The 13,413-nt window shown below is 41.2% G+C and overlaps 1 protein-coding gene across 1 annotated transcript in view; it reads left to right on the forward strand.

Annotated features, from left to right (window-relative positions):
* Positions 1–13,413, forward strand: part of LAMA1 (laminin subunit alpha 1) — a 172,192-nt gene that overhangs the window by 118,323 nt on the left and 40,456 nt on the right. The window contains 6 exon segments of the mRNA XM_030926195.1: positions 1,454–1,543; positions 3,139–3,250; positions 4,171–4,330; positions 10,552–10,762; positions 11,240–11,356; positions 11,483–11,646. Of these exon segments, the coding sequence (XP_030782055.1) occupies positions 1,454–1,543; positions 3,139–3,250; positions 4,171–4,330; positions 10,552–10,762; positions 11,240–11,356; positions 11,483–11,646 (854 nt within the window).

The raw sequence follows: 13,413 nt of genomic DNA on the forward strand, positions 1-13,413 counted from the left end.
CTGGCAGTAAATCATAGTTTTATGTTTTCACCAACAGGGCCTAGGTCAAAAAAGGATGAAGAGTTAAGAAATTAACTTAGTAGACCGTGTCCTACTATAGCACTTATTTATTTTTATTATTTTATTTATTTATTTATTTATTTTTTTGAGACAGGGTCTCCCTCAGTCACCCAGGTTGGCATGCAGTGGCGCAGTCATGGTCCACTGCAGCCTTAACCTCCATAGCTCAAGGGATCCTCCTGCCTTAGCCTCCCAAGTAGCCGAGACCACAGGCACATACCACCATGCCCAGCTAGTTTTTTAAATTTTATTTTTAATAGAGATGAGCTCTCGCTGTGTTGTCTAGGCTAGTCTTGAACTCCTAAGCTCAAGAGATCCTCCCACCTTGACGTCTCAAATTTCTGGGATTACCGACATGAGTCACTGCCCCGACCCACTTTTAATTCTAATTGGAAAACAATGTGATTCTTAAATTTTGCTTTATATATGCATTAGAATTTGACATAATCTATGCAGTGTGCCAGGTAGCAATAAAAGGGATGGCCATTCCTAAATGCCTTTTCTTAGATAAGAGCTTTCCTCAAACTTAATACTTCCTTAGGGGTGTGTGTGTGTTTATGTGTGTGCTGGGATGGGGCTGGTTCTTGGATCCATCTTGATTTGCAGTGGTCTTTTAGGGACCGCTAAGAGATATTTTTATGTTATACTTTCCTCAAATGTCACAAAGTGTTTTTGAAAAATGAGAGCTTTTAAATCTACCAAAAAAAGAATATTTAAATGTTTTTTCCAATCACTACATATACAATCAGTATATTAATCTGCCAGTATGGGTCCCAGGGATATAACAATTTTATATATATCAAATAAGACAAATATTTGATTTAAATTTTAACTCATTTTGAATGATTTGCTCTAAATAAACCATTGTCCATTTTCTTTAAATAACTTTTTGTGTTTATGTAAAGTATTCATTGAGTTTTAAGGTTTAAACAAAATCATACAAGAAATTAGAAGGATGTTGGCATAAATTAAGCACTTTATTTTTCTTTATTTTTAGTATTTATAAATCTTTCTTTATTGAATTCTTTTGTAGTTTAGCCTGAAGGCGTTTTTTTCCTTAGGTGTTGCAATTATAATTAAATTTGTGTGACTCTGCTATTGAGATAAAGCCATAACTTTATCTGAGAATTGCAGCAGTATCAGATTCTGCTTATCACACCAGATTTTAAATTTATATCTATTTAAAAAATATAATGCAAAGGATGGCAGTATGGAATCATGTCGCTGTAATCGAAACCTAAGTAAATGTGATCCTTTTTTTTTTTTTAATGACAGTTCCAAGGAAAGAAGAATTTCTTTCTGTGAACAAAAAGGAAATAACAAGTGCTTCTTAGTTAAGAATCAGAACATTTTACTGCGAAGCATTGTAATTTATTTCCTCCATTCTTCCTAGGAATCTTTATTAAGAGAAAATATGCAAAAGGACCTGGGAAGAATTAAGCTTGAAGGTGTTGCAGAAGAAACGGATAACCTGCAAAAGAAGGTAAATTCTTTCTATAATGAACCAACCTTCCTTCCGGTCCCTCCCATCAGCCCTCCTGAACAATTGCCTTGGGGCTGTCTGCAAGGTTCTGATTAGATCATGCCAGCCTCTTCCTCCCACGAGCTGTGCTCCAGTTACTTAATCATCAAATTGGTTTTGACCCTGCCAGTTTCTGTGGTTTACTGGGAAAAGGCTCCCGACTTAATGTCTGTTGTCATCTCTGCTGAGGACAGAGTTGGGCAGTCTCTTGGCTCTGACTTATTTCTCCTTTGAAACAAAGGGTGGGGCAGGGATGAAAAGATCGCTGAGGTTTCTTCCTTCTCCTAAATTCATTTAGTAACCAAACACGTGGTGAGCCCAAAAGCATGGACTGAACATCAGTAATGCTCTCTGAAACTTTCTGGGTGGAGCAGGGAGCGCACAGACCTCACGACGTGGTGTTTGTGCAACCTTCAGCCTTCAGGTTGAAGTGGTTCTGATTTTAGGGCCCTGAGTGGCAAGTGAGCTTGTTTTTATGTCATCAGGGAATTATTTATTCTGTTTAACCTGTGACAGGAATGGCATTTAGTGACCTAAAAAAGAATCTCGCCCCCTGCAGATGGTGAGGAAGGATTACTGTCAAATTTACTATTTTTTCATTTATGAATTTTGTGTGTGGTGTGTGTGTGTGTGTGTGTACTGTGATGCTGTATCTATACATATGGATGTCTAATCTCCATCAACTCATGCACACATACACAAACATCACCCTGGAAAGTATAGTTTGACTCCTGTTAATTGAGAATTAACGATGTTTTGGAAAGAGTTGAAGGGTTTAAGTTTGGGTTTAAGTACCTCATCAAGCAAACATTTGGTTGGAAATGATAAGCTGATTAAAATAAATTCTCTGTATCCATTAAAGAAGATTCTACTTGGTCTTTACTAGAAAACACTTTTAGACCCAGTCTGAATTACTTTACATTCTTGGAAATTATAAACAACCTTTCCTTTTACAAATAGTAAAAATCCCAGTAAAAATAACAGCTGAGGACAGCTAAGTGTCAGCCTCCGGGCTGCTGACTTCCTGGCTCTCGTCTTGTGTAGTTCTCTTGGCAGCCCCGGGAGGTAAGCATTACTGTTTCCCAAGTGTTACAGACAATGCTTGGAGATGTCTGGGGCTATCCACAGCCTGGCAGAATCAGGTCTAAAATCAGCTTGACTGACTCCGTGTTAACTCCTAGAGACTAACATTTCATAGGCCACACAAATCAGTAAGGTTTACTTTCTATATTCTGTATATTTGGGTTTTAAAGTGAATCGAGGGCCTTCACAGTATAGACACTAGGAGAATCTATAGTTTAATACACAATTAGCCTGCTTTTAAAAATATACCCATCTTTTCTTACGCTGAGTGAGTTGTAGATTATTAACTATTGAGTCCATTTATAACCCCAAAATATGAACCTCAGCTTGCATGATAGTGCTCATCTTTACTCTATATTCTGGAATATATGTTGTTGCTGATAGGCGACAACCACGGAATACTAAAGTTTGCGTATTATTTAAAGTCAGACTCCTTAAAGTCAAACTAACCTGAGACTTTATTTTTCCACCAGCTCACTAGAATGTTAGCAAGTACCCAAAAGGTGAATAGGGCAACTGAGAGAATCTTCAAGGAGAGTCAAGACCTGGCCGTAGCCATTGAGAGGTTGCGGATGAACATCACAGGTAGTGTGGGCAGTGTCTAGTTTGAAGTGTCTGTCCTTATCTAGTAAGAAGTCACTGTCGCTTTTTTAAACATACGAATAGATGTATATCTCTTGTATTGGGCTTTCTGGAACCAGAGGGACTGCAATAGTTTGGGGATCCTGAAATGTGTAAGCTTTAGTCTTTCACTGAGAGTTTTAGCTTTAAAAAATGCATATTTCTTTTTTAATTTTCTGCATTACACCTGAAACTTAGATCCTAATTCTCAAGCCCCGTTATGGTAAAGTTAGTACGGTAGCTCCCCATCCATCTGCCCAGAATAGGAGCTGACAGTATTTGGGACTTCAGTTTGGTACCAAGTATATCCATCATATTAGAATAATTTAATCATTTCTCAATTGGGTGTGCTGTGGCTTTTAGCATGCTATTTTCAGTTTTCCAGCTACCAGAAACATATAATCACTCTTCTTTTTGAATTATAGTGTAACGGCTTAAAAAGTACAGAATCCAATGCAAATTAGACTTTATAGGGCAAAATGTAAGGAAATTATTAGAACAAATTATGTTTAATAAAAAAAGTAGGATCAAGCATTGGTGGTTTATTTATGTAGTAAGTATTTATTGAGAACATTTATTTTTCATGTGCAGATGTCTCTGCCAGGTACAAGGAAATGGTGAGGTTGACACCATGTGCCTGCCTTTAGAGAGTTTATTGGTGCATGGAAAGACTTTGAAATAGGCCAGTAATCCCAAGTTCATGGCTGTTTAGTTAAGGGATGTACAGAGTACATTGGGATACACCAGGTGGCCTGGCCTGGCATGGAGGTCCAACTCAGCTCAGGTAAACAGAGCAGTCCTCAGCAGAGAAGTTTCTAAGTTTTTCACTTGCTACTAGCCACTTTTCAGAGGCTTATTAAATAATTGGTGAATTTTCTCCATAGAAATTATTGAAAAGACAACTTTAAATCAGACTTTGGATGAAGATTTCCTGCTACCCAATTCTACGCTTCAGAGCATGCAACAAAATGGGACATCTTTGCTGGAAATCATGCAGAGAAGAGACGTCACACAGTTGCACCAAAATGCCACCCTTGAACTCAAGTAAGTTCCCAATTACCGTTCACAATGCAACCAAGTGGAGAGAGAAACTTGCATGCTATCTCCAAAGGAGAAGGAGGCATCCTGGAAGAAAAGTGCTCACTGGGAATGGAATATCCTAAGAGAGGAGAAGGGGCCCTGTGGTCATAAATGAAGAGGTGGTTACTGACCCCTCCAAATATAGAAAGGTGTAATCTGTGCAGCCAGTATAATCTATCTTTGTGCTATCATGCAGTAGCTTCTGTCTTTTTCTGTGATTCTGGGATGTTTCCACCTAGCACAAACAGCAGAGTCTCATGGTACTGTAGACCAAGGATAAGGCAGTAAACTCTCATAGAAAAAAATCCATGGTGGCCACCAATACCATGAACTCCAAGACAGGTCAATGTTATGCCAGAATAATTGAGCTCAGTGCTATACAAAAGTACAGTTACATTGAAACCCATGATGTGAAGTGACACAGAGATCACAAAGCATTCTTACATACAGTCACAAGGAGTTTGGAGTTTCCTTTCCAGCTTTTATCTTGGCATTTCTATACAGGTATTACTTGGTATACTAGCACAAGCTGTCTCTCTGCCAGGTTGTAATGAATGTCTGAAGTGCTGTTGTAAATAGTTACACATGATACTTCATTAAAACTTTATTCTTGAATTTACTATCTAAACTATAATCAGATGAAATGATATAATCCTGTGAGATATTTAAACTTTAATATTTTGCTATTTTAAATTATGTTGTGATGGACTTCTTATGCAAATGTTTATATAGTTTTCTATATTGAAATATCAAATATTTATTTATACTGTATATATCTTGTCTTTTTCTGTATTTCAGATTATTATCAGGGTAGATATTAAGAAGTAGAATTATTGGCTGGGCATGGTGGCTCACACCTGTAATCCCAGCACTTTGGGAGGCTGAGGCAGGTGGGTCATCTGAAGTCAGGAGTTCAAAACCAGCCTGGCCAACAAGGCCAAACCCCATCTCTACTAAAAATACAAAACTTAGCCTGGCATGGTGGTGGATACCTGTAGTCCCAGCTACTCAGGAGGCTGAGGCAGGAGAATTGCTTGAACCCGGGAGGCGGAGCTTGCAGTGAGCTGAGATCGTGCCACTGCACTCCAGCCTGGGCAACAGAGCAAGACTCCGTCTCAAAAAAAAAAAAAAAGAAGAAGTGGAATTATTTAGTCAAAGAATTTGCATTTTGAGGATTCCTAACATGCGCTTCCAAATAATTTTTTAAAATATTTTTTAAAAACAGTGTGCATTGCCCCCAGCAGCACACTGGAGGGTTGGGTATGTGGCTTTTTTCATCGTAGAACATAATTTTGGACATTGTTGATTTGTTAGGTGAAAAACAAAAGGAGGTGTTTACAGGTGGAGTTTGGAGAGAGGACTAGTAATCTAATTACTAGAATAATAGGGCCTGGAAAGGGCTCTGAGAGAACTAGGATCTACAGGCCTTGGGGGGGAAATGAGAGGAGGGTGTGGTGCCAGGAGATGGGCGTGGGCAGCTGTCTGTGGAGCCCCTTCTCTGTGCCAGGAGAGTGCCGGCTGCTCTTCTCACACTGTGCTGTGTGATCATCCGTCTTTTCAGGTAGGGGAGAATCCAGTTGGGGAAACTGAGGCCCAGAGAATATAAGTAACTAGCCCTATGTTAAGCCTCCAGGACAATATGAAACCTGACCACAAACCTGAATCTGTTTGAGTCTCAACTCTATTATTTTCCCACCCAGAACAAAAGGAAGTACCATTTGAGACCCAGTCCATAAAAGATGGGCGGGTGGATTTTGGACAGTCAGAGACATCGAGGACCTTTCAGGGGTGGGGAAACGAGATCTCAGTCTAGCATCGGTGGAGAGCTGTTGAGCGAGGGAACACTGGAGCCAAAGAAGCTCAGCTGAAGTTTGCATCGAATTTGAGAGGCCATGGGCAGTGATCACAGAAGCCAAGTTGAACGTTAGTCCTGCAGCCCCGACTGCACACTGAGGCTTCAGCGGGGCTCCAACCAGGTCTTCCCAGGACCTGCCCACCCTGGAGGTGACGCCCCTGGGTTGGACTCTGCTCCCTAACCTTCCTCAGCCCCCGACACATCTGAGTTGGTGGGGAGCATGTGAAGGATGGAGATTCCCAGGCCCACCCTGCAGATCCTAGAGAATCATTTTGTGAGGCTGTCTCTTCCCGCCGTTCCCCATCTGAGATCAATGCATTCATTCATTCATTCAGCAAAGTGATCTGAACCCTGGCATTGTGCCAGGAGTTGGGGACATACAGGGGAACAATAGAGCCTTTTGCCCACTAGGAACTCCTGGTCCATTTGGGGAAAGTTTATTTTCTGAATATGCACTTTAAATACAATAAGAAAGTTTAAAATGGAGGTCAAATTTTCATCTATAGGATGATGTTACTATCTAAACCACAATCGCATGAAATGATACAGTCCTCAATGACTTGAACAAGATTAACCACCAAAAACAAAACAAAACAAAACAAAAAAACCCCAGCACTCTTCATTAGCTTCTTCTAGCAAAATTGACAGAGGAAACTGGTGTTTCTCAAGCTATGTTCCTCTAGGACACTAGTGTCCCATGAACTCCTAGGGAGATTCCTTGAACAAATATTAACCTTCCTAGGATCTGCAAGGCGGGTCTGGGACTCTCCATCCTTAACAAGCTCCCCAGCAACTCAGATGTGTGGGTGGCTGAGGAAGGTTAGGGAGCGGAGCCCAGCCCTAGGGCACCGCCTCTAGGGTGGGTGGTTCCTGGGAAGACCTGGTTGGAAAGCCTGAAAGGAGGGGGAGAGGCAGGGCCAGCCCCCACCTCCACCTGTTCCCCTCAGTGCCTCCTGACCCTCCCCTACTGGCGACGGCCTCTAGGACCCCTTTCTCTGTCACTGCCGTTACGGTTTCACTTGGAATAAAGTTATTAATAGGATTGCTGATCTCTCTAATTTGTAAGTAAAAATATTACTAAAGAGACTTTTTTTTTTTAAAAAGTCAAGAGTTTAAAATGTATTCTCTGGCCTCCACTTTCCAATTTTCCATAGATAATCCCTATATATGTGCCATTTCAAATTACATGGATTATTTTAGGAATTATCTGCTTTTAAATGATAATTCTTAGAAAATTGGTGGTTCATGCTGAAGCATAGCAATCACATAGATGAGAAGTTTAGCACACAGATGGACTGCTTTTCCTGGTGTGTTGGGGGTCTCCAGGACTACCACCACATTCAGAGTTCCACCAGGACCCCCAGGATCCAGCATATAACTGTACTTACGGCTAAGATTTATTAAGGAGGTCCAGCCAGATGGGACAGAAGGACACAGCAGAGTCTGGAGGAACCCATGAAGTCCTCTCCCCACGTGGGATCCCAGAGAGCGCTCCTCCCCCAGCAAGAAAAATGCAGCAACATGTGTGTGATGTTTCTGCCCAGGGAAGCCTGTCAGAGATTCTGTGTCCAGGGATTTTGTTGGAGCTGTACTGGTAGGCACCCTCTGCCTAGCACATAGCAAAACTCCACTCCCAGAAGGAAAGCAGGTGTTCAGCATAAAGCATGTTGCTTGCACAAACAGCCCAGGTAGTGAGCTACTCTTAACAGTTAGGGATCTGTGGGAACACAGCCCACCTCACCAGCAGGCCTTTCAAAGGAGAGCGGACTCCAGCCTGCCGCGGTGACTCTTTACTACACACGTTGGATTATCGTTTGTAGCTGTTTTTCAGATGATTTCCATGCTGGTATCTCAGACCTATTAAAATATTTTTATTTATTTATTTATTTTTATAGTCTCCCAGGCTGGGGTAGAGTGGCGCGATCTCAGCTCACTGCAACTTCCGCCTCCCGGGTTCAAGCGATTCTCCCTCCTCAGCCTCCTGAGTAGCTGGGATTACAGGCGCCTGCCATCGTGCCCAGCTAATTGTTGTAATTTTGTATTTTTGTAGAGACAGGGTTTCACCATGTTGGCCAGGCTGGTCTTGGACTCCTGTCCTCGGGAGATCTGCCCGCCTCGGCCCTCCAAAGTGCTGGGATTACCGGCGTGAGCCACTGCGACCAACCAAAGATACTTCATTAAAGAAGCACATTCCATGACATAGTGTCTGCTAAGGAGAGACAAGTTCTGTACTGCCCGTCTTCTCAAAGCTTTTAGTACGCCCATCAGCAGCCCCGTGGAGGATCCAGCTATGCTTCTTTCACCCTGGAATATTTGTTCAAGGAATCTGCCTGGCAGTTCTTGGGACACTGGTGTTGTAGAGGAACATAGTTTGGGAAATACCAGTTTCCTCTGTTAATTTTGCTAGAAGAAGCTAATGAAGTGCTGAGTGGGTTTTTTTTCTGTTGCTTAATCTTGTTCAAGTTATTGAGGAGTATGTCATTCACATGATTGTAGTTTAGATAGTAGAGTCACCTTATAGATGAAAATTTGGGTTTCTATTTTGAACTTCATTTTTTTTCTTTTTGAGACAGGGTCTCACTCAGTCACCCAGGCTGGAGTGCAGTGGCATGATCTCAGCTCACTGCAACCTCCACCTTCCAGGCTGAAGCGATTTTCCTACCTCAGCCTCCTGAGTAGCTGGGACTACAGGCATGCGCCACCACACCTGGGCTAATTTATTTTAAATTTTCTTAGAGAGCTATCTTATTTAATAAAAGAATAACAGATTCATGATCAGACATTAGAAATATATTGGGTTTATTCGTGTTTTCTTATGTATGTGTTTTAGTTCTTGTTGCCTGCTCATAATGCAAAGTCTTTATTATCATTAAAAATTGTAAGTATATCATTAAAAATTGTAAGTCCTGATGTTATTCTAATAATGTCAGAGTTCAAATTTATATCCTTGACAAATGTTTTTGGTCGTGTCTTAACCCAGTAATCTGACACCTGTGAAAGCTGAGGGCGTTTTACAAGGCATTTTCCATAGAATTTTTCCAAGTTCTCCTGACAAATTGAAATGAAGAGTTCATAGGCTACTCCCCACCACTGCAAGGATTTGTAGCATGAAATTTTATTATTCTATGCAGCTATAAATTCAAAATTGATTTAAATAAGCAATTTGATGACATATTTATAAAGGCATAGGAAAAAAATCGTTTGATATTCTAAAGCTTGTGTTTATCCATGGTACAAATCATATCTTTTTGTCACTTTGAGTTTGAAAGCTTTTATGAAATCTGCTTCTTCTTAACTAGCTGCAGAAAATCCTTTTACCATATATATAAATTGGTAAATTCACTGAATAGCCTTCTTTCAATTTCTTGCTGTATTATATATAATGAAAGATGGCAGTTCTCATCAACACAGAATGTTGTCCCAATTTCCTGAATCCAGATTCATGGAGATGATCTTTTTTAATTCCATTACTAAAATGTATTAGAAAGTTTAAGTGTTCAGATTCTCACAAAGCCCACTGGACCCCAGTTTACCAGGAAATTTGGGGAGGAGGGGTTTAATGACCTTCATCATTTATAAAATCATCAGAGCTGATAAAAGAAGTAAAGCTTTGGGCCAGGCACGTGACTCACGCCTGTAATCCCAGCACTTCGGGAGGCCGAGGCGGGCGGATCACCTGAGGTCAGGAGTTTGAGACCAACCTGGCCAACATGGTGAAACCCAAACCCCTGTCTACTAAAAAATACAAAAATTAGCTGGGTGTGATGGCAGGCACCTTAACCCCAGCTACTTGGGAGGCAGAGGCCGGAGAATCGTTTGAGCCCGGGAGGCAGAAGTTGCAGTGAGTTGAGATCAAGCTATTGCACTGAAACCTAGGGGACAAGAGCGAGACTTCTCTCAAAAAAAAAAAGAAGTAAAGCTTTGAAAGCTTCAAGGCTTGGGCCTGCTCATGGTCATCCTAACCAGCGTAACCTGAAATACACCTGAGATGAAAGGTCACTGTGCCTGTGCATTTCAATAAACTATATGGGAACATGGAAGGTCACTGTGCACTTGTATAAGTACCGTTTACTTCCTGGCATGAATAAATGTATCTGTGAGATGCACCACTTAAAAAAAAAAAGACAATTTGTTAAGGATAAATTATAAACCTGCCATACCAGTAGCTATCTTAGAAAAATTGTTTCCGTTCTTAAGAAGTTATGATGTATCACTTACAATTTCAAAAAGAGACTAGGCATAAATATGTAAAAATTTTTCCCACTATTATTTCAGAGATAGGAGTTTTATTGTTCATTTACTTACTATGTGAACCATTCATATTTATCAGGGCTGCTGAAGATTTATTGTCACAAATTCAGGAAAATTACCAAAAGCCGCTGGAAGAATTGGAGGTATTGAAAGAAGCAGCAAGCCACCTCCTTTCAAAGCACAACAGTGAACTAAAGGCAGCTGAGGTGCTTGTGAGGGAAGCCGAGGCAAAGACCGAGGAAAGCAACCACCTGCTGTTCATGGTCAATGCTAACCTGAGAGAATTCAGTGTGAGTCTCACTCTCTCTCTCCTCATTTATAACGGGTAACAAAATACTCCAACGTAAGCAATTAAAAGTGAGCCCTGGCCTGGCCAGGTGGCTCACACCCGTAATCCCAGCACTTTGGGAGGCCGAGGCAAGCAGATCATGAGGTCAAGAGATGGAGACCATCCTGGCCAACATGGTGAAACCCCGTCTCTACTAAAAATACAAAAATTAGCTGGGCGTGGTTGTGCGCGCCCGTAGTCCCAGCTACTCTGGAGGCTGAGGCAGGAGAATCACTTGAACTCGGGAGGCAGAGGTTGTAGTGAGTTGAGATTGCACCACCGCACTCCAGCCTGGCAACAGAATGAGACTCCATCTCACAAAATAAAATAAAATAAAAGTGAGTCCCGTGCACTAACTTCTGCACATAGCATTAGGCACCAAAGGTCAGAAGCAGAGTTGCTCTTATGAAGCATCCTTAAAATGCCATTTCTGCTGCAGGATAAAAAGCTACATGTTCAAGAAGAACAAAATCTGACCTCAGAGCTCATTGCCCAAGGAAGAGGACTGATAGATACTGCTGCTGCACAAACAGACGCTGTACAAGATGCTCTAGAGGTAAGTTACCACTTAGCATGGCCACAATACAGTTTTTAAAGAATCTTCACACATCTTGTCTATATGCACATATATCTGTTATTAAATAGATATGCATATATTTACAATATTAATTTCTCCATGTAGCACTTAGAGCATCACCAGGATACGCTACTTTTATGGTCTGCCAAAGTCAGGCACCACGTAGATGACCTGGTCATGCACATGTCCCAAAGGAACGCACTTGACCTGGTCTACAGAGCTGAGGACCATGCCGCTGAGTTCCAGAGACTAGCAGATGTTCTGGACAGGTAGGAACATGCCTTGTGGGATTCAAGAGTTTGCAATCTATTGATTAGAGAAAACAAAAGTGGACATTTTTTTCACAGTGATGGGTCACTCTTCCTTTGTGTAAAAATGAGCACTCCTGTTTTATTTACCTGGCAAGTTGGATTCCTTCGTGTCTGCTAGCATAGTTTACCGTTGGCCTATATATCTGATGGAAAAATGCAAGTAATGGGGCCTGACTTAAAACACATAGTATGCGGCCGGGTGCGGTGGCTCACGCTTGTAATCCCAGCATTTTGGGAGGCCGAGGCGGGCAGATCATGAGATCAGGAGATCGAGACCATCCTGGCTAACACGGTGAAACCTGTCTCTACTAAAAATACAAAAAATTAGCCGGGCATGGTGGCAGGCACCTGTCGTCCCAGCTACTCGGGAGGCTGAGGCAGGAGAATGGCGTGAACCCAGGAGCCGAGATTGCGCCACTGCACTCCAACCTGGGCGACAGAGCGAGACTCCATCTCAAAAAAAAAAAAGATATTATGCTACAGTTTCAAGCCATCAGGTCTTTATTAAGCACCTACTGAGTGCTCAGGGCTTTGTTAGGTTGCAGGTGGGACAGAATGAGGTTATTAATTTCTTTACAGATCCAGCCTTTTTGGAGTTTATTATTTGGGTGGAGGATGTAGCTGTCCACTCTCTACCTATAGAAGTGTTGAGAGTCTCTTTTCCAATCCCTGAGAGATACCACCTCCAATTATTTTCTACTGCCTGAAAGTCTGCCATTGTAATACAATTACTTTAACTTATTTTTTTTGATATTTAAAAAATGTGTACTCAACTTGCTAAAAATGCCTTTAACTGAGAAGCACAATTTTAGCCAGCCGTTTCAAACTTGTCTGCACACTGGAATCTTCTGGGGAGCTTCTTAAGACACCAATGCCTTTGTTCCTTAGCTGCCTTCCCCGCAAAGGTTGTGACTTAATGGAACTGGGATGTAGCCTGGGTTTTGTGATTTTTTTTAAAACCCTAAGGTGATTCTAATGTGCAGCAAATGTGGGACCTGAAGTTTTAGGTGTTACCAGTGATTTACACAACACTGTGAGTTAATTGGTAAATTTCTTTCTTTAAAATTTGCTATGCATTATGGGTGACAAGGCTGACCACACTGGGAAGATGTATGTTCTTGTGTGTGCATGTTCTGTGGAAAGGGAAAGATGTGTATCTCCTTATTTGAAAAATGCTGACATAAAAGATTAGTTCACACAACAAAAGCAATTAAAAATGATATGATAGAATATTGCATAAATTATGTACTGAATTGAGTACTACTTCCTAATATGTCTTAGGGATCAGTAGTGGAAAATGGCATTAGATACTAGCTTCTCTCTTCTCATGAGTTTTCATTATTTCCCCCAAAGAGAAGAACATTTTCTGACTCCGTACCTAGCTAAAACAAAATCTTTATTACTTTGCATGACTAGTAGAAGCAATTTGTTGTGATAACACGAAGTTGAATGACTATATTTTATTTATAAATCATAGAATTTTGCCAGTCCAATAGTAACAAGCAATAACTGCTAATATTTGGTCTGGGAATTGCCCGACTCAATAACCTTGGAAAGAAAATGAAGTGAGTTACTCAGCAGGCAAAGATGTGCCCATTGCCAGACTATATTTTCAAGATCGAGAGCACTGGATGACCTTGTGCCATGACCAGTTACCAACTTCCTAAGTGATGTGCCCACTTGTTAGAATGATGTTGAGCTGATTGAAATATTGCTGATCTTCCT

The sequence above is a fragment of the Rhinopithecus roxellana genome, chromosome 21, assembly GCF_007565055.1.
Source record: "Rhinopithecus roxellana isolate Shanxi Qingling chromosome 21, ASM756505v1, whole genome shotgun sequence".
NCBI lineage: Eukaryota > Metazoa > Chordata > Mammalia > Primates > Cercopithecidae > Rhinopithecus > Rhinopithecus roxellana.